General features: G+C 43.9%; 1 protein-coding gene across 4 annotated transcripts; it reads left to right on the forward strand.

Annotated features, from left to right (window-relative positions):
• Positions 1 to 7,854: 7,854 nt before the first annotated feature.
• Positions 7,855 to 23,837, forward strand: LOC306921510 (rac GTPase-activating protein 1). Of its 4 annotated transcripts, none has more exons than XM_079498656.1 (16): positions 7,855 to 8,014; positions 8,984 to 9,186; positions 11,053 to 11,189; positions 12,234 to 12,309; positions 13,634 to 13,716; positions 13,857 to 13,953; positions 14,593 to 14,791; positions 14,944 to 15,116; positions 16,057 to 16,218; positions 16,613 to 16,708; positions 16,808 to 17,006; positions 17,254 to 17,359; positions 20,048 to 20,180; positions 22,744 to 22,846; positions 23,227 to 23,329; positions 23,600 to 23,836. In XM_079498656.1, exons 1-16 carry the CDS (start codon positions 7,936 to 7,938, stop codon positions 23,655 to 23,657), a joined length of 2,007 nt encoding a protein of 668 aa, XP_079354782.1. In that variant the 5' UTR covers positions 7,855 to 7,935; the 3' UTR covers positions 23,658 to 23,836. The 4 variants fall into 4 exon arrangements, with proteins under 4 accessions (XP_079354782.1, XP_079354781.1, XP_079354783.1 ...); XM_079498655.1 differs by having other exon boundaries at positions 7,870 to 8,029; positions 23,600 to 23,837; XM_079498657.1 differs by lacking the exon at positions 13,634 to 13,716 and adding an exon at positions 13,514 to 13,567 and having other exon boundaries at positions 7,874 to 8,029; positions 13,858 to 13,953; positions 23,600 to 23,835.
• Positions 23,838 to 25,574: the final 1,737 nt, after the last annotated feature.

A 25,574-nucleotide genomic window follows, 5' to 3' on the forward strand; every position in this document is an offset into this window, starting at 1 on the left:
GCGCATGGAAACTAGGGGCTACTAATATATACTATTCTCTGCCTATCGGGACGTAACTCGGACGGCGCTGAGTCGGGTCTGGTGGCTCAAGGCCACCAGACACGGCGCGCCTCCGTCAGGACATCAGTGACATTATCACCCGTCACAATCGGTGATAATGACATACTGAAACAGTGAGTATGCCAGTATGGCCATACTGGCCCCATTCGATGGTGATGATAACGGATGATTTCACCGATTTAATGGTATGATAACGGTCGAATGGGGTGCCCCTGCAGGCAGTCAGGCAACCGTTAGTGAACATTTGTTCAAAGATTGTTGGACAACCACTTCAGTGACAGAGTATATAGACTCTATATACATCCACGTATGATAACAGCATATAGTTTGCTGCATTCAGGAAGGATGTGGTGTTCTGTTCCAGCATACTATTATATAGAGGGTATGCGCGTGACATCATCATCATACCCGGAAGTTATGCGGGAACACCTACTCAGTGGCAAAAAAAAATCAAATTTCACAAACTTTACAAATTTCAGTGTGAGCTGACAATATAGTACTATATCATATATCGTATCATGTAGTATGTACTGGAGCAAGTAGATAAAGGTCAGTCTAATCATAACAATATTTCCATAGTAATCAATACACACTGCAGAGATCAAAACCCAGATGTTAGACATGAGGGGTTAGGGCAGCCATTAAAGAGTCCTGAGTTTGTGCCAGCTAGTCCGGACTCTTGCATCGCATAGCGCTTTAACTTTTTAACAAAAGAATGTTTTAGAACACCTTTAAGTAGGTCAGAGTGGCTTAATATTGTCCATTTCAGCCGAGCAACAAGGGTGTCCATCCCCTCTACAATGTGCTGGACCTCTGGGGGATGGAACGCCACACCTTCCATCAGCTCCCAGTACAGAACAGTAGGCCTACATACCACACGTCTTAGTTACCAAAGCTGTGCCTTTGATACGCTGAGTTGGCGCCTTGGCGGTGCCCGGGATTGAACCCAGACCGTATGGTTCAAGGGCTGAACCCTCTACCGACCGAGATAGGTTGGCTGGATGGATGGAGGGTGGGGGTGGAGGGTTGGAGAGGTGCTGGCTGGAGGGTTGGAGAGGTGCTGGGTGGATGGAGGGTGGGGGTGGAGGGTTGGAGAGGTGCTGGTTGGAGGGTTGGAGAGGTGCTGGGTGGATGGAGGGTGGGGGTGGAGGGTTGGAGAGGTGCTGGGTGGAGGAGACTGACGAAAACATCAAAACAAAACTCAACAGCGTTCCAGTAAGTACTACAAATCTGACCTACAAAGCTGCCTGACCCCTTTATTCACTCTCACTCTCACATGCACACACTACACACATACTGTACACACACACACACACACACACACACACACACACACACACACACACACACACACACACACACACACACACACACACACACACACACTCACACACACACACACACACACACACACACACACACACACACACACACACACTCACACACACACACACACACACACACACACACACACACACACACACACACACACACACACACACACACGCATGTAAAGCTGTTAGGGGGTGGAGTCAGTGTTATTGTTCTTCCTGTGGCTCGAGGTGGCCTGACCCCACACCCTGCTGTTCAGACCTTGTTATTGGCTGCCTGTTACCGCGGCAACAATCAAGGGCAAGCCCTCCCGTGACAACAATAACATAGACGGTTGCGGTTATAGTGTAAAAGGACCACACAGACACGCACACACACGCGCGTGCGCACGCACGCACGCACGCACGCACGCACGCACGCACGCACGCACGCACGCACGCACGCACGCACGCACGCACGCACGCACGCACGCACGCACGCGCACACACACGCACACACACACACACACACACACAAATATACACAATAACTGGACATGTTATATTTTTGTCAGTATCATGTCAGTATCATGGTCAGTATCATGTCAGTATGGTTAGTATCATGGTCAGTATCATTGTCATTATGTCAGTATCATGGTCAGTATCATGTCAGTATCATGGTCAGTATCATGTCAGTATCATGGTCAGTGTGTATCATGGTCAGTATCATTGTCAGTATCATGTCAGTATCATGGTCAGTATGTATAATGGTCGGTATCATGGTCAGTATCATGTCAGTATCATGGTCAGTATGTCAGTATCATGGTCAGTATCATGTCAGTATCATGTCAGTATCATGGTCAGTATCATGGTCAGTATCCTGTCAGTATCATGGTCAGTATCAGGTCAGTATGTCAGATCAACATATGGAATGTCAGAACAGGAAGGATGGGTAGGGAGGATCAACATATGGGATATCAGAACAGGTCAGCGCCATATGATTGATTGATTGATTGATTGATTGATTGATTGATTGATTGATTGAAGTATTTATTAACAGTTTGCAGAATTACAGTACATTTCAAGCACAACTCAATACAAAAACTGTTGACACAGTGAACCACCAGCTGCTCCTAGACACCCTAGCGGATCTAGGCATCGGCGGGACAGCACTAAAGTGGTTCTCTTCCTATCTCACCGACCGGACCTACCAGGTTTCCTGGAAAGGTCTGCTATCATCCCCCCGAACCCTCCAAACTGGGGTCCCACAGGGATCTGTACTTGGTCCGCTCCTTTTCTCACTGTACACCAAATCCCTTGGCACTATCATCTCTGCTCACAATATATCCTATCACTGCTATGCCGATGACACACAACTGTTTCTATCCTTCCCCCCCTCTGCCACTCAGGTGGAAGAGCGCATCACTGCATGCCTGGCTGACATCTCACAGTGGATGTCCTCCAACCACCTCAAGCTGAACCCAGACAAGACTGAGCTTCTCTTCTTCCCAGCTAAGTCCTGCCCTATGCGGGAGCTAACTATTTCCGTAGACAACGCCCTGGTAACGTCTGTCCCAACAGCCAGGAACCTTGGTGTTGTCCTGGACAGTCAGCTCTCGTTTAAAACTCACATCACAGCTGTCACTCGATCCTGTAGGTTCACACTCTATAACATACGACGAATTAGACCGTTCCTCACCCAGGAATCAGCCCAGCTCCTAATCCAGACAACAGTCTTGTCAAAACTTGACTATTGTAATTCGCTCCTTACTGGCCTACCGGCATGTGCACTTAAGCCTCTCCAACTGATCCAAAACGCCGCAGCTCGTCTGGTCTTCAACCAGCCAAAATTCTCACATGTCTCCCCCCTGCTCCGCTCCCTGCACTGGCTCCCAGTCGCTGCCCGCACAGAATACAAAACTCTGATGCTGGCATTCAAAGCAACCAAAGGTATGGCTCCCCCATATCTTGCAAGCATGATTGAACCCTACAAACCCTCCCGCGCACTCAGATCAGCCAACGCAGGAAAGCTGGAAGTACCCTCACTAAAAACGCCGGGACAACGCTCCACACGTCCCAAACTCTTCTCCCTTCTGGCCCCAAAACTGTGGAATGCACTCCCCGTTGCAATCAGAACTGCAGCATCACTCCCAATCTTCCGCCGTAGTCTGAAGACCCACCTTTTCAGACTCCATCATGGCCCATAGCACTTATCCTACCCCCTTAGATAGCACTTTTTAGACTTAGATAGCATTTGAAACAGACTTATAGCATGTCATGTAGACAGCACAATAATTGCATTGTATGTAGTCATAGCACATCATAGTACATATGTATAGCATAGTATAGTATATATGTATATTTAATATGTATAGTGTCATTATATAGATATGTTCTAGTTACGTTCTTAGCTTACGCATGTTTCTTGATAAATGCATTTTATATATGTGATGTATTCCCATACTTTTGTTCTTGCCTAATGTAAGTCGCTCTGGATTAAGAGCGTCTGCTAAATGCCTAAATTGTAAATTGTAAATTGTAACGGGAAATGATATGGCCATATATTATATTGACATTCCCATATATGGGGAAGAGCCCCTGGCGATGTCGTCTATGTCGACTATTATATGCTAGAGATGCTCCGATAATCGGCCAGCGATCGGTGATCGGCCATATCGACCATATCGACCGATATTCACTCTGATCAGTAATCGGCATTTACCCTATCTGTGATCGGCAATTTACCCTATCAGGAGAAACTGATCTTTTACACCATTTAAGTGGTATAAATGTCAATCAGAGTACTGTATATAGGCCTATATCATTTTGCATTTTTGAGACAGGCCTAAACATTCTCCCCTTCCTCCCCACACACACAGGAACAGTTTGAGACAGGCATAAACATTCTCCCCTTCCTCCCCACACACACAGGAACAGTTTTGACGTATAGGTTTTGACAGTGGCGTGCACAGATAGACACTAGGGGGTGCTAGACACCTGCCCTTTTGGTGTAACATGATTAATAGTGCTTCCACTTGCCCAGGCATTATATTGTATTGTGATACAGTGTTCTGTGACTTTAAGAGTACAGGCGGTTGCCTTTAAGGAAATGACGTAACCTACCGCACTTCCTATTTCATATGGGCTTTGAAAGCGGTAGGTTGTGTTTATTTTGCTCTGCAGATTATTTTATTATTTTCATTTACAATTGTGTAATATATTGATACATATATGTACCCAAAGTTGTTAAGACACATACTGTGTTTTCATGGTACTGCATCTGCTTTATTTCCAGCAATTGTTATTCTGGAAAACGTATCCAAGTCAGTGCAGAGCAGTGATTGCCTCGTTGTCTTTTGTACAGGTACATATTGTATTTATTATTGTCATCTCTTGCTATTTCATATGGGCTTTGAAAGCGCAATTGTTATTCTGGAAAACGTATCCAAGTCAGTGCAGAGCAGTGATTGCCTCGTTGTCTTTTGTACAGAAATAAATCCATTCACTGCTGAGATCCTGGTCTATGGTGCTTCATAACACAACGCAAGATCACGTCTGTTACATTGACAATGTGCCCTTTCGAAAAAAACACACTTCTTTTTTTGTACAGTTACACTGTATATATGTTAACGACATGACTTCAGCTTGTGACTGCAACTTGTTCCTGTTCGCAGATGACTCGGCACTGCTGGTCTCGGACAGGGACAAACTGCAGGTTGAAAATGCCCTCAGCTCTGAACTCGGTAGAATCTGCACCTGGCTCGCGGATAACAAACTATCTTTACACCTGGGAAAAACTGAATCCATTCTCTTTGGATCTAATAGTAATCTCAGCAAGGCAAATGGCTTCTTGGTTAGAGTGGGTGACAATGTTATCACACGTAAAGATGAAATTACCTACCTAGGTTCCATCCTGGAGGCTAATCTTTCCGGTGATAAAATGGCCACCAACGTAATCAAAAAAGTCAACCAAAGAACAAGATTCCTTTACAGGATCTCCTCACTGGTCGACAAAAACACCTTGAAGACCTTAACAGGAGCCCTTGTACAAGGCTTCTTTGCATGCACCTCCTGGTACCACAGCACCTCAAAGGCCCTTAAAACTAGGCTCCAGACCTCCCAAAACCAACTGGTCAGGCTCCTACTTGGCCTCACCCCCCGAACCCACCTCACCCCTGCCCACTTTGACAGACTGGCATGGCTTAGGGTCGGCGACAGAGTACAGCATCTTGCAATGGGTCTGGTCCACAAGATTCGATACTCCACCAAGATACCCATGTACCTGTGTAGATACTTCCTTAATGTTAACGAAGTCCACACCCACAACACCAGAGGGAGTGCAACGAATCATGTTCAACCCAGATTCGGCACAAACAAGGGACTAAATTATTTTCGCTCCTATGCCACCAAAATGTGGAACGCCCTACCAACAGTCATTAAGACATGCGAATCCCTTGACTCCTTCAAAACCGCTCTCAAAGGGCACCTACGGATGGCTGCAATTCGAAACTGGCCCCCGTAAAAATCTGAATCCCCCCCCACCGCCCCCCCCCTTCTTTCCCTCACTGTACATGTTTCTTTTCCCTTTTTACCTCCATTATGATGAATTCCTGTACTGTTCTTTGTCTATATAGAAGTGTCTATTTGTACGTCTCTAAATGTTTTGATGATTTGAACATGGTGGACCCTGTTGTAAACAAGTGTAATGCTTAATTGGGTCGTCCACTCACAGTTAACAGCCTTTGTATTGAGTTTGTGCTTGAAATGTACTGTAATTCTGCAAACTGTTAATAAAATTTTCAATCAATCAATCAATACAGTATGTGGACCATGGTAACATTGATCAATTCTTGATAAAAAGCTAATAATATATTATTTAGGCCCCACAATCTATACATCTCACACTATTAAGGCAACCGGTCGGTTCCACGCGCTGCACAAAGTGCCCTTTTTTCCACTTGCGAGCACCTGCCCCTCTAAATGTCTGTGCACGCCACTGGGTTTTGACATATAAACATATTAAAATGTGCAACATTTCACAAGATCAACGTGTGCCGATCATGAGAAAAACAATCAGTGATCAGTATTGGTCCTAAAAAACCTGATCGGAGCATGATATGCCCACATGGAGATCCCATATACTTTAAGGGAGATCCCTGATGATGTCATTTGATGTCACAAGGTATGACCATATATGGAGGCGTGGGCTGACTAACGGACGGACAGACTGACGGGAAATGCACATTTTCAATAGTAAATGCGACCTGCAGTCGCAATAATATACAGTACAATTCTCTGCAGCTGTGCCATACTGGCCTGGTGCAGCTAGACTTCATCTGCCTGCACTGCATATAGAGGGTATGCGCGTGACATCATCATCAAACCAGGAAGTTATGCGGGAACCTACTGAGTGGCAAAAAACTACTTTCTGGCCTTGACAGCCCATACATCCACAAAGTCATATCTGATTGCATTAAACAACATTAAACAATGTTAAACTCACTTTGCCTGTTGCTTTGCCACTCTATTTGCCACTCGATGTGCCATTCACTTTAAGCATGCGCATACTCTCTATTGCCCCCCCAGGCAGTGGTATATTAGTTCCACAACGCAAGGCTAGTTCCATACAGTAGGTGGGTGCCTATACAACTTTATAGGGTAATGGCTTGAGTAGACTTGGTAAAATTACAAAAATATTATATTAATATGTATAGCTGTACAAGAAGCACAGAGAGTCAGCCAGCCAGAGAAGGGGCAGGCTAAGTAAAGGTGAAGAGCTATATAGGTAGTAGACTGCTGGCATGTTTTTCTTTTAAATAATACTGGGAATAATACTCTTCCCATTTTGTACTATGTGTACAAGGAGTTAAAGTATTCAAAGTGAGATCTATCATCACAAAGCACCACTAGTCAACAGTGAAAGGAATGGTCCGCTACCCACACTGTAGTGAAAACCTATCGCCATCAGGTGGGCAAATACTTGAACTGCATAACAAGCAAAAGCATGCAGGTTTAAATTCATGTTCAGTTCATTCATGTTCACCCTCCTCCGAGTCCTCCCGCATAACTATATATGGCAATTAATGACCCCAAATAAAGGGGGCAAGATCTGTCAAAAAGTACATAGGCTATGGGTCAAATAGTACAAATAGCCGATCTACAATTAAGCTCACAATGTGTCGATGTAGATTGACTAGTTGAAGTTGAACTGTTTAAAATTGTAAAAAATGGCAAATAAGTGTAGGGGTAACCCGGGTAAGGGGAGGGGAGCCCCTGTGTGTGTGTGTGTGTGTGTGTGTGTGTGTGTGTGTGTGTGTGTGTGTGTGTGTGTGTGTGTGTGTGTGTGTGTGCGTGCGTGTGTGTGTGCAGTGTGTGACTGTGTGTGATATCATTTGATTAATGCACCCGGTCCCGGGCGAGCACCCTCCCCTGGCTCCCTTTCTATTGTTAATTGCAGCCAGGTGTGTCTCGTTGTTGCCTCTATACAGCCTGCAAAAGTTGGACTTGTCGTCATTTTGCTTTCATTCAGCTTGCCTGGGAGTTGTCCTGGGATGGTTTGTTTGCGATGGCGCTTCATCAGGAGATTCTCCGAGAACTTCTGGGCCTGGCCCGCCAGAATTCTGATCTGCAGGCCTCGGACCTCGGTGAGAAACTTAATAGTAAATAATAAACTTATTCTACTTACTATTTTATGAAAGGGGCCTATACAATAAAACTGTTCTACTTATTCTGATTATGAAGTTCAAACCCCTTTCAAAACATAATCATAAGGGGCTGTACATTACACAACATAGGCCTATAGGCTAGCTCCTTTCGGAACCCTACTAAAGTTTCTGACATTTTGATGAGGGGTCCAAAGGAGCTCAACCCGGGGGGTCCGGAGACGGGCTAGCCTATAGGCCTAATTAAGTTAAAACGGCTAAGAGCAATAAAACATTAAGCAAACAATATAACACATACAAGTGCTATAGTGTGTAATGGAACAAATGTGTTTTTAAAAGATTCTTCAGTCAACATGAAGCATGTGTTGGTGTGTATGTGTTATTGTGTTATGAGAATGCGTTTACTGTTTTTGTATTGCACCTGCTATGAGGTTACCTCATTCTAATTCTAAATTCTAACCTAGGGGCTAGGTTAGCTCTGGTCCATAGCTCTAATGCCTTTCTTTGCAATGCAATGGCATTAGAGCTATATGGACCAGAGCTAACCTCAGGTTAGACTTTCAGGAAGTGCATCCAAGCCTTAAGTAAAAGACTGACTTCCACCCGTTTCCACAGTTTATGCAATAAATAAAAGTAAAATTCGGAAGATGCTGAAGTGGAACTTAGCCTGTCTCCGACTAAATGGAGTGATACAAAATGAAAATTCAGGCCGAGTCAAAAATAATAAATGCATTGGCTACACCGTTGTAAACTATTTTAGTTTTCGTTGACACTATTTGGCTGTAATTTCAGCATTCCTCCCCTGGTTGTTTCCTAGCCCCATGAGTCTGTGTGCAGCAGTTCTCTACATCACTTCCATCTTAATCATGGTAGTGACTGGTGAGCTGGTACTCTATAGTACAACATAACCACAAACGGTACATGAGTTATCCCCTCTTCTCTTAATTGCAGCATTCAAGGACATGGTGAAGAACTTTGAGGTTCTAAGGAAGAAATGCCACCATGCAGAGCATGAGCTGAAAGCCTACAAGGAACGCCTGGTGAATTCTGATGTGGCCAAGGCGGCGCTCGAGGTCCAGCTGAAACATGCCCGCAACCAGGTGGACGTGGAAATTAAGAAGCGCCATAAAATGGAGGTGGACTACCAGAATCTGGTGAGTGCCTAGAGAAATGAGCAATGTGCCTGTCACAGACATGCGTAGCTCCTTTCGGAACCCTACGTTAAAGTTTCTGACATTTTGATGACTTTACGTAGGGTTCCTTATCATCGACTTCAAGCGACATGGGATGCAATCTGATTTACCCTGACTTACCCCTGTGCTGCGGTGTGGGTGTCACGCTGACATATTCCAAAATAAGCATATGAACGCTATAGGAGACAACGAACCTTCTGACCCCCCCCGCGAACGGCTCAGAAGCCGTTAAGTATTTTTAATGTTTGTACGACCGTTTTGGCAGCTCTGAAATTCTCTCTTGTTGACATCCCATTGTACCGCCTCCAGCATCTCGGTTGGCTAGCTGCGCCTCCCTACGCGCCTCGTAGGCGCAGCTAGCCAACCGAGATGTCAACAAGGAGGGACCGAAGAGAGAATTTCAGAGCTGCCAAAACGGTCGTACAAACATTAAAAATACTTAACGGCTTCTGAGCCGTTCGCGGGGGGGGTCAGAAGGTTCGTTGTCTCCTTTAGCGTTCATATGCTTCTTTTGGAATATGTCAGCGTGACACCCACACCGCAGCACAGGGGTAAATCAGGGTAAATCAGATTGCATCCCATGTCGCTTGAAGCCGGTGATACCGGACCCTACGGGTTAGGGGTCCAAAGGAGCTCAACCCGGGGGGTCCGGAGACGGGCTAAGACATGCGCAGAGCAAGTTCAGTCGGGAAACCTCAGTGCAGTCGCTGCCGGCCGTTAATTGGGCCACCTCAGCATCACGCTCTCGTCCACATGATTCACTCAGCCAATCACACACTCACTCCATCCTCATACCGGCTACATTAACTGGAAGGTTTGCATTCTTCCTCCTGCTTGCTTGCTTTCTGCTGCTGTATCTGCGTGCTGCTGTATACAAACCTGCTGCTCACCTTCCTCCACCCCAGCGACCACCTGTCTTTTTGGATCTACTGTTTAGGTACGGGGGATTGGAAGTCCCTATGGGACGCGCTTGATCTGAGTACCTAAAAAGCAGATCCAATTTCTCGCCAAACCATAATAAACATATTGCTCATTTATATTCAATAAATATCTATTCCATCCATTCTTGAGTTGTCCTGACTGAACATCAGTGACATTCACTCACCAATGTAACCTCAACCTGGGGATTACTTCCCCCTTAACATCCGAATTGTGGGGAAGCTTTAATTGAAAATGGCAGATCAACAAGCTTTCAACGCGTCGCACTGCAACTCGTTGTGAGCTTGACAATCGGCTATTTTCAGCGAAAGCTTTCCCCACAATTAGTTAATTCAGGCCAGGGGTTCCTTTTCTAGATCAGGGCTCACTTGAAAATAAAGCCCACATATCTCACCACTTAATACAGCAGTCGAAGAAGCCTTGGTTTCATGACTTTTCAGTACATTATTTTGATCGATTGTGTCCTGGCTTTGTTCAATGAGAACAACATGGTAATGGTAAACTTAAAATGATCTATCAATATTACAATGTATTTTTTTTTACATTATTTCTTAATGTTTTATCATGGAAGTCTAAATGCATCTCATAAATAAATCTCATACATAGTCTGGATTTTCGGTGGTTAGGTGACCACCGAACTACAACATGACGCCACGAGCCACGGTGAAGAGCAAACCACCGCTCCAGCCCTTCTCTCACCACCGCTCAACGTTATTTCAGCTCCACCGGAGCTGTGGTCACCTCATCACCGGAGCGGTGGTCACCTCACCACCGAAAATCCAGACTATGAATGAGCCTTTAGTCTTTGCCATTTATTTGGGCTCGCAGCCCATCGGTGAGCCCCGGCACACAGGTTTGGAATCGATGCTGCCTTAATTCTGTTTGCAGGAGAGACGGATGCAGTTGGTCTGCGACATCCTGATCCATGACACCAAAGCCGTTTCATGCCTCAATGATGAGCAGAAATCCCTGCTCGCCCGTTTTGACAACAGGATGACCAATGTCAACCAGCTTTACGGGAAGCGGTAATGTATTTCATTTTTAGCCGTTTAAAGAAAACCTCAGTGAATGTTGCTTCTAGAGATGGCCGACGTACAGACAGGTGGTCACTCATAACTATCTACTACCGTATTTGTAGTGGCCGTGTGCCCCTTCTGTCTTAAGCTGGACCAAGTAGACCCAAACCAAGAGTGCATAAGAGCCCCCCAACCCCATCACTGTAGGAGTCGAGCATTCACAGTACTGTTCTATTGGTGTACTGTATGTCATGTCTGTCGGGTGGAAACCTCATACAGTATGTCCAACTGTTACTTTTCAGGATTCAAATAAAAAATGGAAAAGGTCGCAGATTAAGCAAAAAAATAATGTAGATGGGCGGTTTCTGCAACGATATGCCAGTTGAGTCTTTGTGACTGAAGCTCCTACATTACCATCCGTGCCCCAATAATGAACCCCTCTTTTTTTTTTTTTTGTCACATCTTTGTCTCTTGCCATCTTGATCCAAAATCAAGGTCAACTGCGCCAGTTTAGCATTTTCATACATGCCACAGAACATGATGTTGTTAATGTTAATGTTGTTGTTTTTTTAAAGATTTGTTTTAGTCTTTTCTTCCTTTATTGATGGTATCAAGTGAAGACTGATAGGAAAGGGGGAGAGAGAGAAGGGGGGAGAGACATGCAGCAAAGGTCGTCATGAACGGGAATCAAACACTCAATGCGCTGTCAGGCCAAAGCCTATATGTGGCATGCGCCCCGGATGTTAATTTATTAATTGGATCATGACAATTAATGGAAGCATTCACCGTGTTTTTTATTTTTTCCCCTTTTTTTTTTTTTTTAGGTTATTCAGGTTTTCTTTTAATTTGTCACCCCATATTATACCCCTATTAGTCTGCGACTTCAGTTGTGTAATATTGTGACATAGATATTGGAATTTTCTGGTCTTAAATGCATATATGATACATTAGTTTGTCAGATCATATTGTAGTTTTGGCTAAATACTGTACCTCATTACATTTGATTTTGTCACACCTCTACTAATACATGCGTGGACTGTTATGTTCCCACAGGCTGAATGTCATCGATGAGTCCTCGTTCCTGTCTCACTCGGATATCAGTTATGATAAAACGGACGATGACCTGCTGGTACAGTATAACCATTTCAAGCGAGAAATTATATTGTATTATGTAATCGTTGCTGTCTGACAGTTGACTGTATTGTCTTTGTTTTACTTCGCTTCGCTATACAAGTCTTTTTTTCGGCTTTTCCCTACAGGGGTCGCCACAGCGAATCCTCTGCCTCATCTCACCCTGTCCTCTGCCTCCATCTCACCCTGTCCTCTGCCTCCATCTCACCCTGTCCTCTGCCTCCATCTCACCCTGTCCTCTGCCTCCTCTTCTCTGCCTCCATCTCACCCTGTCCTCTGCCTCCTCTTCTCTGCCTCCATCTCACCCTGTCCTCTGCCTCCATCTCACCCTGTCCTCTGCCTCCATCTCACCCTGTCCTCTGCCTCCATCTCACCCTGTCCTCTGCCTCCTCTTCTCTGCCTCCATCTCACCCTGTCCTCTGCCTCCTCTTCTCTGCCTCCATCTCACCCTGTCCTCTGCCTCCATCTCACCCTGTCCTCTGCCTCCATCTCACCCTGTCCTCTGCCTCCATCTCACCCTGTCCTCTGCCTCCTCTTCTCTGCCTCCATCTCACCCTGTCCTCTGCCTCCATCTCACCCTGTCCTCTGCCTCCATCTCACCCTGTCCTCTGCCTCCATCTCACCCTGTCCTCTGCCTCCTCTTCTCTCACACCAACTAACATGTCCTCTTTCACTACATCCATAAATCTTCTCTTTGGTCTTCCTCTAGGCCTCCTTCCTGGCAGTTCCAACCTCAACATCCTTCTGTACCGATATACTCACTATCCCTCTTCTGTCATAACACGTCTAAACCATGCATGGCTTAATCTCCAAAACATCTGACATCCTTTGCTATACGACAGTGGAGCATGAAAACGGCTGATCTACTGTACAAGCTTACAATGTGTCACTTCGTGGGACGTTGCCAGCTATTTCCTCGTATTATTTATTTTAAGTGTGAAATGATTCAATATTTCAGTAATTTCTTCAAGATATTTGTCATGTTTTCATTACGAAGGCTTAAAAGCAAACAAATTAAATGTTTATTCATTATAAACATTGGATGTTCAGTGCCAAAATCATAATTATTTGTAAGCCAATGAATTGTCAACTTAAATGTTGTAATGGTGACTGCCTCTATGTACATACAGTAGAGGAGATGTGACACAGTGAGCTGTGGAAGGCACCGCATGACCTCTGACCTTTCTTGTAAATTAATTCAGGACCTGGACACGACTATAGTTAGACCCCTGAGGTCCAGGGCCAGAGAGAAGAGGGTAAGTCTCACAAAGCATTCCATCACTACTGCATCAATAAAGACGATGTGCTACTGACCGATACAGGTTCTAGCCGGTACAGATGACTGGCTGATCCAGAAAGAGACCCAGGACAGAACCACCAGGAGAGTGGAGGGAACCTGTAATTGGGAATGTACTTCATCCTTCTATTCTAGCATCTGTACCACAAGTACTGGTGTCACAACCCCATTCACCCCTTGGGGAGTCTTATGAGCTCGACCCACTATCAACGATGTTGGGAAGTAATCCACTTTCCTTATGTTTCACAGAGGTCATCAATGGTGCCATCTGTATGTATGGCACCCTTGCGGCGGACGAGGATGTCTAACACATTTGGAGAGTTCCTGGACAGACCTCAGGACAAGGTGAATATGGAATGATTATTTGACTGTCAATTATTGTTCACCTTCATTGTCGGATAAATAGTTCATTTTGCATTACTTCAAGCCTTTTCATGCCATTAAACTGAAGAAGTGTGGGTCAACCACCACCAGAGAGCGTGTTCCGTGCAACACAACATTCTTTCAAACATTGTGTTCCATCTTTTGCTGATTTAATAGTATTTGGCCACATTAAGGAAGAGCGGATGAGTTCCGGAAAGGTTGTGTTCTACCCCTCTGGAGGATTCTGAAAAACATGTAGTGGCTTTTAATTCCAACTATTTAGGTCATTTTAATCAGAGGCTGGTTATACCTCTCTGTTTAAAGATTCGCATGAATGAATCATACTTTTTTCAAAAACTCTGAGGATTTAGAACAGTGGTTCTCAAATGGCAGATATTCAAGCTCACAGCGCCTCCATTGAGTGCTTGTACATCTGCCATGTTTTTCTTTTCTTCTGGGGGTCCCTGGCACAAAACCTTTTCAGATGGGGGTTGCAGTCCTGTACTTGCATTACACATTAATTTGGAATGCCTTCATTTGTACTTATGGGGGGAAAAAACAAGAATATGGACTGTACATACCCTCTCTAAGAACCCTTCTTTCTATACCCTCTGTGGTCAGGAAGTGGAGACCACTGTGGTGGCCACTGTCACGACTCCTGATAATAAAGGCCCAGTTCACATGGTGATTAATTTCACCCAGGAGACCCACGAGAGGGAGAGGGTACCCGGCATCATGATAACAGAACTGGTTTCCTTCAGAGGTGAGGAGGAGGAAGATGTACGTCATTACACACAACATTCGGTTTCTCTCCGAGGATGTTTGTTTTCTTGTTGTGCACGACGATGTTTGGTCCTCCGCAGACCACTAGGGGTCAATGGGAAAATGTTTAAAAATGTATATCGTTGCTCTCTGAAAGAAACCTCCCATCTCTATATTTCAACTTTTTTGTGTTTTTCCGTAAATTAACAGATGAGGACCCCCGTAATCTTGTGGGCCCAGGGGTCCCGGCCCCCTCTGTCCTAGGGGACACTGCACCATGGGAGACGGTAGCAGAAATGGAGGAGACTACCATGGAGACGTTGGCAGAGATGGAAGAAGCTGTCATGGATGAAGCTGTGAAGCACAACTTCCAGACCAAAACGGTATGAACTTTTTGACAACAAACTGACTGGTGGGAAAAATTGCCAGTCGATCTTTGGGCAGGATTTCCTCTTTTGTAACGAAAGTGCTCCCAAGAGTCAAGACTCTAGCCAGAGCCCTCATTCAATGCCACTTTGATTATGATTGGACGTCTTGGTTTTCAAACATCTCAATGTCACTAAAAACAAAAGCTTCAAGCCTCCCAAAACAAACTGATATTCTGCCTTAAGCAAACTACTTTTGGCCTTACGCCCCATGTCAGTTTGGGATGGCTCAGGGTAGAAGATGGGGTTAAGCAAATATCACTGGGATTGTCAAATGGACAATAACCACGAGTCGTACCAGTTTATTTCAAAATTGGCATGAGAAAACTTCTATCACATCTCTTTTGTACATGGGGCTTGTATTTTTGTTGATGACATGTATTGGTGTTCATTTTGTATGCTATGCTGATGAATACACGGGACCACAATGGGTCCCCTGGACTTTTTGTGTTATCCTTTTTAGCTTTAATGTCTCACTGTACTACGTACTGTTTACATTTCTGTATTATTTCTGTACTATAAGTATTCAATTAGAAAAAAGAGTGGGGGAAATATTTTAACCCATTTGCCCACAATAGCTGATCCATAAGGCTCACATTTATACCACTACTTGGTACTCATCATAACTACTATAACCACTAAACTAATAATAATATAACTTTATTTGTATAGCACCTTTCATGTCAAAGTGCTTTACAGAACAATGGAGAAAAAAAAGAGAAGCAAGGCATAAGCATTAAAATAATGGCAGCAATGCAATACAGTGAGGACATGAATAACAACAAAGAATTTTAAAGATCAACTAAAAGCAAGAGCTGTGCTTTAAAAATGTCTTCAGAGGCTGCCTGTCGAAGGTAAATAGTGGGAGTTTGTTCCACGCCATATTGGCTCTTCCCAGGTGATCCGGCCAGAGACGTGTGTGCCGTGCGGCAAGAGGCTCCGCTTCGGGAAGATGGCGTTGAAGTGCAGAGACTGCCGCGTCGTCGCACATCCAGAGTGCAGGATGATGTGTCGTGAAGGCTGCACTCCTTCTAGGCCACAGAATCCTCGTGGACAACAGGTGCTTGGAGTGTGGTGCTCATTAACCCTCACGTCAGTTGGGTGGAATTAAACCAATGTAGTGCATGTCGAGAACAGTTTGTTTACAGGAAATTGGGGTGGATTGCGGGTGGGTGGGGGGGGGGGTCTGATCCATATGGATCCAATTGTCATTTAATCACAATCTCTTGTTAAGTCGGTCTGTGGGTTTTATAAATATGCAATCAAATAAAGTTAACCACTTTTAACCTGGTCTCTATTTTGGAGCATTGGATAAAAAGGCAGACATGTAGCCCGTTGTTTTCACTAGGTGTTTGCCGACTGACGATATGGTTCATGTAGGTTCACACTGTAGTTTTTATTTTTTTCCCCTTCGTATTTATCCATTTATAAAACGTGAATGTTGTCATCTTCAGGACACTCTGGAGAGCTTCGCTCCATTAACCCATCCGAGAGTCCCTGACTTGGTAGTGAAGTGTGTGAGTGAAATTGAGAGAAGGGGACTGAAGGAGGTGAGTGTCCCAACAGTTTAATCCACCTCTGAGATGCGTCCATTTCTCAAACGACACTACTTTAGCGGCCTAACTCCTGTGCCTCTCCCCGTGTGACAGAGAGGACTGTACCGTGTTCCCGGGAGTGATCGCTTGGTGAAGGAACTGAGGGAGAAGTACATCCAAGGGAAAGGAACACTTTATCTCAGCGAAGTGGATGAGATACACAACATCTGTGGCCTCCTGAAGGATTTCTTTAGGAAGCTGAAAGAGCCACTGATCACCTTTAAGCTCCATGCAAAATTAATGCAGGCCGCTGGTATGTTGTATTGTATAAATAAAAGAATCGTCCCATGCAAACCTCTCCAGAAGATGGTGGCAGAAAAAGCCAAAAAATATGTTAATAAAAAAAGAAAGTGGTCGTAACGCCCCATTGATTAAATACCGGTAGATTAAATTGAATACTAGTTTGATTTGCCACCAGTCCAGTAGTCTGTAGCTGCAGCTCATGCAGTGGGGGAAACTGGCCTTGTTTGCTCATCTCCATGTGTGTGTTTGTGTCCCAGAGATGGCTGATGAGGAGACTGCTGCATCCACAATCTACCAGGCCATCGGAGACTTGCCCAAGGTCAATAGAGACACTCTGGCCTTCCTCATGCTTCACTTACAGAAGTAAGAGCTGTTGTTACAGGGTGCATCATCGCCTCTGTCACATAGCGTGTCGGCCTACTTGGACAATGTTCTTTCAGACAAACGGCATTCACTTGGGGAATTCTACTTTTGTGTAGAAAAGGTAGAATGCAATCGGTATCAACTTTGTCATATCACGGGTTTACAGGTGTAAGGTAGTAGGTGAAATTAGTTTGTGTGCAAGTTCAATTTTGTTTTCAGGGTGGGAAATGTAATCGACCAACACTTAAAGGGGGATGAAACCCTAATTTGTTTTTCCCAGCCATTGTAACAAGGCAGGCTGCATAAAGGGCCTTGCAAACGGGGAGCGATAAACGCGCCTATAGTTCATTTTCAATGAGACCTGCGTTTTTGCTCCGAGAAGTTTTGATTGATTGATTGAAAATTTTATTAACAGTTTGCAGAATTACAGTACATTTCAAGCACAAACTCAATACAAAGGCTGTTAACTGAGTGGACGACCCAATTAAGCATTACACTTGTTTACAACAGGGTCCACCATGTTCAATTCATCAAAACATTTAGAGACGTACAAATAGACACTTCTATATAGACAAAGAACAGTACAGGAATTCATCATAATGGAGGTAAAAAGGGAAAAGAAACATATACAGTGAGGGGGAAAAGGGGGGGGCGGTGGGGGGGGGATTCAGATTTTACGGGGGCCAGTTTCGAATTGCAGCCATCCGTAGGTGCCCTTTGAGAGCGGTTTTGAAGGAGTCAAGGGATTCGCATGTCTTAATGACTGTTGGTAGGGCGTTCCACATTTTGGTGGCATAGGAGCGAAAATAATTTAGTCCCTTGTTTGTGCCGAATCTGGGTTCAACATGATTCGTTGCACTCCCTCTGGTGTTGTGGGTGTGGACTTCGTTAACATTAAGGAAGTATCTACACAGGTACATGGGTATCTTGGTGGAGTATCGAATCTTGTGGACCAGACCCATTGCAAGATGCTGTACTCTGTCGCCGACCCTAAGCCATGCCAGTCTGTCAAAGTGGGCAGGGGTGAGGTGGGTTCGGGGGGTGAGGCCAAGTAGGAGCCTGACCAGTTTGTTTTGGGAGGTCTGGAGCCTAGTTTTAAGGGCCTTTGAGGTGCTGTGGTACCAGGAGGTGCATGCATAGTCAAAGAAGCCTTGTACAAGGGCTCCTGTTAAGGTCTTCAAGGTGTTTTTGTCGACCAGTGGGGAGATCCTGTAAAGGAATCTTGTTCTTTGGTTGACTTTTTTGATTACGTTGGTGGCCATTTTATCACCGGAAAGATTAGCCTCCAGGATGGAACCTAGGTAGGTAATTTCATCTTTACGTGTGATAACATTGTCACCCACTCTAACCAAGAAGCCATTTGCCTTGCTGAGATTACTATTAGATCCAAAGAGAATGGATTCAGTTTTTCCCAGGTGTAAAGATAGTTTGTTATCAGCGAGCCAGGTGCAGATTCTACCGAGTTCAGAGCTGAGGGCATTTTCAACCTGCAGTTTGTCCCTGTCCGAGACCAGCAGTGCCGAGTCATCTGCGAACAGGAACAAGTTGCAGTCACAAGCTGAAGTCATGTCATTAACATATATTAGGAACAGTAGAGGCCCTAGTATGCTTCCTTGTGGAACGCCACAGCTCACTGGGAGGGGGGGGGACAGTGTTCCGTTCACTTCCACCATCTGTGCTCTCCCCTCCAGGTAGGATTGCATCCAGCTCACTGATGTGACAACGCAAGCGTATTTACGTGAGCGCGGTCCCGTGAATTTGTTGCGCACGTGCTCGTTACGTGCACACGCCCGCGACTCACCAGACCTGGATTCTGTTTAGCTTTTTTTTTTTACGCTTGCGTTGTTACGCCCCTCTTCAACAGACCCGGAGCAGACCTGTGTTGATCCAGGCAACAACGCCTGCGTTCCTCGCTTCACGTTTGCAAGGCCCTTAAGGCTTCCCTTACAGTAACGATGATGTAAGCAATGCAGCTGCAGGAAATACAAATATTGTTATTTATGTATGTCAATATGCACTGTCAATATTGTTGACTTATGAACATCGGCATAACCATTGGTACCCTAACTCCCTTTATTATTGCATATCTTACTAGCTCTTATATGTATGTGACACAACTAACCACCCCCCCCCCCCCCCCCCCCCCCCCCCCTCTATAAATCACTGGTATATAAATTCTCAAATATTGAGAATTCTCCACAAGTATTAAGCATCTTTGTATTAGTCTGTCGGAAGCGTGTGACTATTTTTCATAGTCAGGAGACCATGGCTTGTATTGGAAAAATAGAGCTGATCAGGACTGCAGAAATGCCAAGCAAACCTTGAATCATTTTATTCTAGCTACCTGAGCAGCATTCATGATGCATATCGTCTGTCGGGTGGCAACCTCATGTGTCCAAAACTGTTACTTTTCAGGATTTAAATTCAAAACCGGCAAAAGTAACGGATCTACAAGCTCAAAACACGTTGCTTGGCGCTTTTATTTCTGCTACCTTTGATGCTTTTGTGTGCCCCTGGTCCCTGTAGTATCAAGTGTTTATATACAGGGTGCAGTACAGTTCAACATGCTGTAGTGTAGATCTCTGGTAATGACGTACAGTAAAACACCAGGAAGGTGCTGGACTGGTAGCATGTTACACTTTGACCTCGCAGTGAAATTACAAAATGCATTCCAAATGTGCTATCCAGGGTCATGAAGAGTCCCCTGTGTCAGATGGACAAGAACAACCTGGCCCGGGTGTTTGGACCTACGATCGTTGGCCATGCGATGGTAGATCCCACCCCACTGGTCATCTTGAGAGACACCAACTCCCAGCCTAAGGTTAGAAACAATATCGCCCTGCACGGCGCTGTCCACTTGCACAATGTAGGAGGCGGGACTAAGGGGGACTTCCTGTTGGGATATCACTCCTGTGTTGTCTTCCTGTCCATCGGGAGTGCATGTAAGTCAGTCATTTTCTACGGACAATTATAGTATGTTCTTGTGACTTGTAATTTTTTTAATTACGTTTAAAAAAAACTTTTATTCATATGGTTCATTCATTTACCATTCGTTTTTATCGTAATGTTTTATTTAGGGTTTTTTTTCTCAAGGGGAAAGTTGTATGCTCCAGTGCCTGTCTGTGCTGCTGCACTATACATACAGGAATACAGTACAGTACAGTACAGTACGGTACAGTACGGTACGGTACAGTACGGTACAGTGGAGTACAGTGCAGTGGAGTGGAGTACAGTACAGTGGAGTACAGTACAGTAGAGTACAGTGGAGTATAGTACAGTGGAGTACAGTGGAGTGGAGTAGAGTACAGTGCATACAGTGGAGTACAGTACAGTACAGTACAGTACAGTAGAGTAGAGTAGAGTAGAGTAGAGTACAGTACAGTAGAGTAGAGTACAGTGGAGTAGAGTAGAGTACAGTACAGTGCAATACAGTACAGTACAGTACATACAGTACAGTACATACAGTGGAGTACAGTACTGTACAGTACTGTACAGTACTGTACTGTACTGTACTGTACTGTACTGTACTGTACTGTATTGCACTGTACTGTACTGTACTGTACTGTACTCCACTGTACTGTACTGTACTCCACTGTACTGTACCGTACTGTATTATACTCCGCTGTACTGTACTGTACTGTACTGTACTGTACTGTACTGTGCTGTGCTGTACTGTGATGTACTCCACTGTGCTGTGCTGTACTCCACTGTACTGTACTGCACTGTGCTGTGCTGTACTCCACTGTGCTGTGCTGTACTCCACTGTACTGTACTGTACTGTACTGTATTCCTGTATGTATGTATGTATGCTCCAGGCACTGGAGCATACAACTTTCCCCTTGAGAAAAAAACCCTAAATAAAACATTACGATAAAAACGAATGGTAAATGAATGAACCATATGAATAAAAGTTTTTTTTAAACGTAATTAAAAAAATTACAAGTGACAAGAAAATACTATAATTGTCCGTAGAAAATGACTGACTTACATGCACTCCCGATGGACAGGAAGCAAACACAGGGGTGATATCCCAACAGGAAGTCCCCCTTAGTCCCGCCTCCTACATTGTGCAAGTGGAGAAGGGGCCGGCTCCGGCCCAACAAGCTTATGAGACATGTGAGCTTGCAAACTGTCATACATACAGCGGAGCATAAATGAAGGATTACTGATTTCATCGAATAACTTTGCATTGATCGAATAAAAATAAAAGCACAGGAGAGGCCAGTTTAATACAAGTACAATGCACGACTTGCATGACTTGTTTCCAATGGGGTCCTGAGCATAGACATATATACATAGACGCCCCTTCCGGCTCTGAGGCGTGTGTCAAAATTGAAGGCACTATTTTCCCGACATTCCTTGCGAAGAATAGCGGAAGCAAAGCGGAAGCTTGTCAAGCTTCCGCGTGCGTAACATAAGTCCCGGAAAAGACGCGCTGTGATTGGCCAGTAGTCACTTGAGTGACAGCGAGAGACATGGAGGATTCACATGAGTGACGTCACTCGGGCAGCGACGCAGTCGCCTTCAGCAAATGCCTTCAGCACTTCTAAATAAGAAAGCTGCGGAGAACTGTTGCTTTGTGTTCACTCTTTTAATGTTTTCTGTTAGTAATCTAATCCCCCCTGGCTCTGATGTTGTATTGTTAATAACTTTGTTGTTTGTGTTTGTTTGTTTGTCTTGTTTTGTAATGTATATTGTCATGACTGTTATAAAGATTTGTTAAAAAAAAAAAAGCCTTCAGCACTGCACTTCCGCCTTCATTGGGATACACGTCGCTCCAATGAACTGCAGCGGCAAATGAGGCGTCTATGTATATATGTCTATGGTCCTGAGTATAAAATTCATAGAAACATTTACTGACGGACAAATATACTATTTGAAAACATCATATAAATGAGTACTAATCAAAAGAAGATTATGTACAGTAAACTGTTTAGGGATGCATTTATAGTGATATGGCTTGGACTTGGACTTTTTTTACAGGGGCCAGTTCCGAATTGCAGCCACCCAAGTGCTTTTAGAGCAGTTGTTTTGAAGGACTGTAGGGATTCACACTTTTGTGGTAGGGCATTCCACGTTTTGTCGCATAGCAGTAAAACTAATTTAAGCCCTTGTTCGAGCCAAATCTGGGTTGAATGTGATTTGTGGAGCAGCTGGAGCTCCGTCTGGTGTGTTTGTGGACACGTTTAACATTTTCAAGTATTTTGAATCAGAATCATCATTGTCGCATCACAGTTTTACAAGTGAAGTGGGTGAAATTCGTTTATGGGTGTCTGCAGAGGTATTTATACAATATTATTTCTAAAAGGATAATGCAGACTGCCCTGTGGGTTTGTTTCTATTGTGGTCCTGTATTACCGATTTCCCTTGGATCTTCATCTCAGGTTGTGGGACGCATGCTAACATTCCCCGAAGCTTACTGGAAGAAGCTGTCCATGGTGAGGGACACTCCGACCATGTCCACAGGCGGAGCTAGCCGTAACAATGGTACTTACACATGAGCTGCGGTCATTCGGGTTGTACCAACCACAGGGTTTTGAATACTTAGTTCAGTCATTTACTGTGTGTCAATAGTTCTCAAACATGTTCAGGTCAATGATGCCCAAACTGATGCATACTAGGTCGTAAAACCCCATTTGAAAATAGCTGAGCGTTACTACAGAATCAAAGTGTTTTATTACGCTTTTGTGTATGTCCTGGTTTTAAGTTTCTTTTACCAAAATTATATCAAATCTACCACTGTCTTTATGGGAATGCAACAGTGGAGAAAAAAAACATATTGCGTTTTGTCACTCTCATTGTCATTTATATAGCAGACAACTGAAATTATCTTCACACATCTGTTCTGCTTGTCGCCGTTTCCACAGTTTATTTTGATCCTCTCACGTCTCCGGAACTGGGTGCACACCGGAATGCTGCCCACACCGGAACTCTGGGGGGGAGAATCAGGAAGCTGGGCCATGCCTTCACGTAAGACATCAGCCATTATGACCTCTAGGCATGTTTAGCCACATTAACCCTGCTGTGCTTATTTGCGGTGGAGAACATTCGCAAATGGCCTCTAGTCTAGGTCAATGGTTCCCACTCTTAACCCATTAAAGCGTCTGTCATTTTAGATTTTAGTGTTGCCTATTAAAAAATGGCACATATATCAAAGCTTGTAGCACATCACTTGGTCCCATGCCGCGAGCTTGTAAATCTGCCATTTTATTGAAATGTTTTGCACTTGTCGTCATCCAGAACTTCTGGTGGAAAACAAAGAGCAGACCCAGCAAAGCGGTTCTTCCCCCCCACATGATGTGACTCCCCCCCCCCACATGATGTAACTCCTCCCCCCCACATGACGTGACTCCTCCCCAGCACTCCTGGCTCACGGCTCTGTTGCAAACCAATAATGTTTTAAATAATTTGATGAAGGCTAAAATAAATAAATGTGATGGTCTAAAATAAAAGTTTTGCTTGTTAAAAAAAATCACACCCGTGTGAACTGAGTGGTGTAGGGTCTGTCTGACGTAATGAAATCATGTCTGACGTAATGAAATCACACCCGGGTGTGATTTCATTATCTGGCTTTGTTTGTGCAGAAAAAATGAGCATGGTTGCTATGTTCACCCTGTTCACCTGGGTGTGATTTCATTACGTCATTACAACAGGGTGAACATAGCAACCATGCTCATTTTTTCTGCACAAAAAAGCCAGTTGTAGGAGTGGTTTACACCACTCAAAAAAGCTTGTGTACGTATTACCTGTTTACATTTTTGTGCAAACATTATGGATTAGAGCAGAAAGCTCCTGAGGAAGGTTTAGCTGATGTTTAGTTTTTATTGTGAGTGTCTATCCAGCACCAGATTTAACACAAACTATACTTGACCTGAGTCTGCTCTGTACTTGGTCTGCACTTTTATTTTTCTCTACACTGTAGAGAGAAATGCATAGACTTTTCTAAAATGGCCAAAATTCAAACTTGCAATGCTTTGTGAAAATTTTAAAAAGGTTGCTAGGGTCAAAGTGGTTAGAATATTTGCTCTAAGGGCCCCAAGTGGATAAATGCAAACAAGGTGCACTCTAATAAATTTGAAAGCACTACAAACTAAACTATATGCTGTTAATTTGGTGATTAAACTGTCCTATTTGAAACTTCCTTTCAAAGACGTTCATTCATTCACTACAAGAAGCCTCAATCCAAATGTAGTATTTATTTAACCTTGTGTGTTATCTAAGCTCTCCTTGCTTACAATGTCCTTCCAGTCGTTTAACTTTATTCAAATATCATAATAAAGAAGTGATCGTGTTGTACGTGTCTTAGCAGGTAGCTATGGATAAGAGTCATGTTATGTCTACAATATGAGACATGTTATGTCTACAATAAGAGACATGTTATGTCTACAATATGAGTCATGTTATGTCTACAATATGAGTCATGTTATGTCTACAATATGAGACATGTTATGTCTACAATATGAGTCATGTTATGTCTACAATATGAGACATGTTATGTCTACAATATGAGTCATGTTATGTCTACAATATGAGACATGTTATGTCTACAATATGAGTCATGTTATGTCTACAATATGAGACATGTTATGTCTACAATATGAGTCATGTTATGTCTACAATATGAGACATGTTATGTCTACAATATGAGTCATGTTATGTCTACAATATGAGACATGTTATGTCTACAATAAGAGACATGTTATGTCTACAATAAGAGTCATGTTATGTCTACAATATGAGACATGTTATGTCTACAATAAGAGACATGTTATGTCTACAATAAGAGTCATGTTATGTCTACAATGTTATGTCTACAATACGAGTCATGTTATGTCTACAATAAGAGTCATGTTATGTCTACAATATGAGACATGTTATGTCTACAATAAGAGACATGTTATGTCTACAATAAGAGTCATGTTATGTCTACAATATGAGACATGTTATGTCTACAATATGAGACATAAGTTGACAGGAGGGGAGGTAAAATGTGAGCGGACAAGAGCAGAGTGGAAGCAAAGAATCTCAATGTCCAACTGAACTTGTGATATTCATGTTACGGTTTAATTGGTTTGAAATCAAACCTATTAAATGACCCCTGAATTGCCGGTGTTGACTATGGAATTCAGCTGGAGAACCTGCAGCAAACCTACTGTAAATTAACTTCACACAGGAATGTGAATGGCTTGATATACTTCATTGTGTGACACTGGTG

The sequence above is a fragment of the Electrona antarctica genome, assembly GCF_951216825.1.
Source record: "Electrona antarctica genome assembly, chromosome: 4".
Lineage (NCBI taxonomy): Eukaryota > Metazoa > Chordata > Actinopteri > Myctophiformes > Myctophidae > Electrona > Electrona antarctica.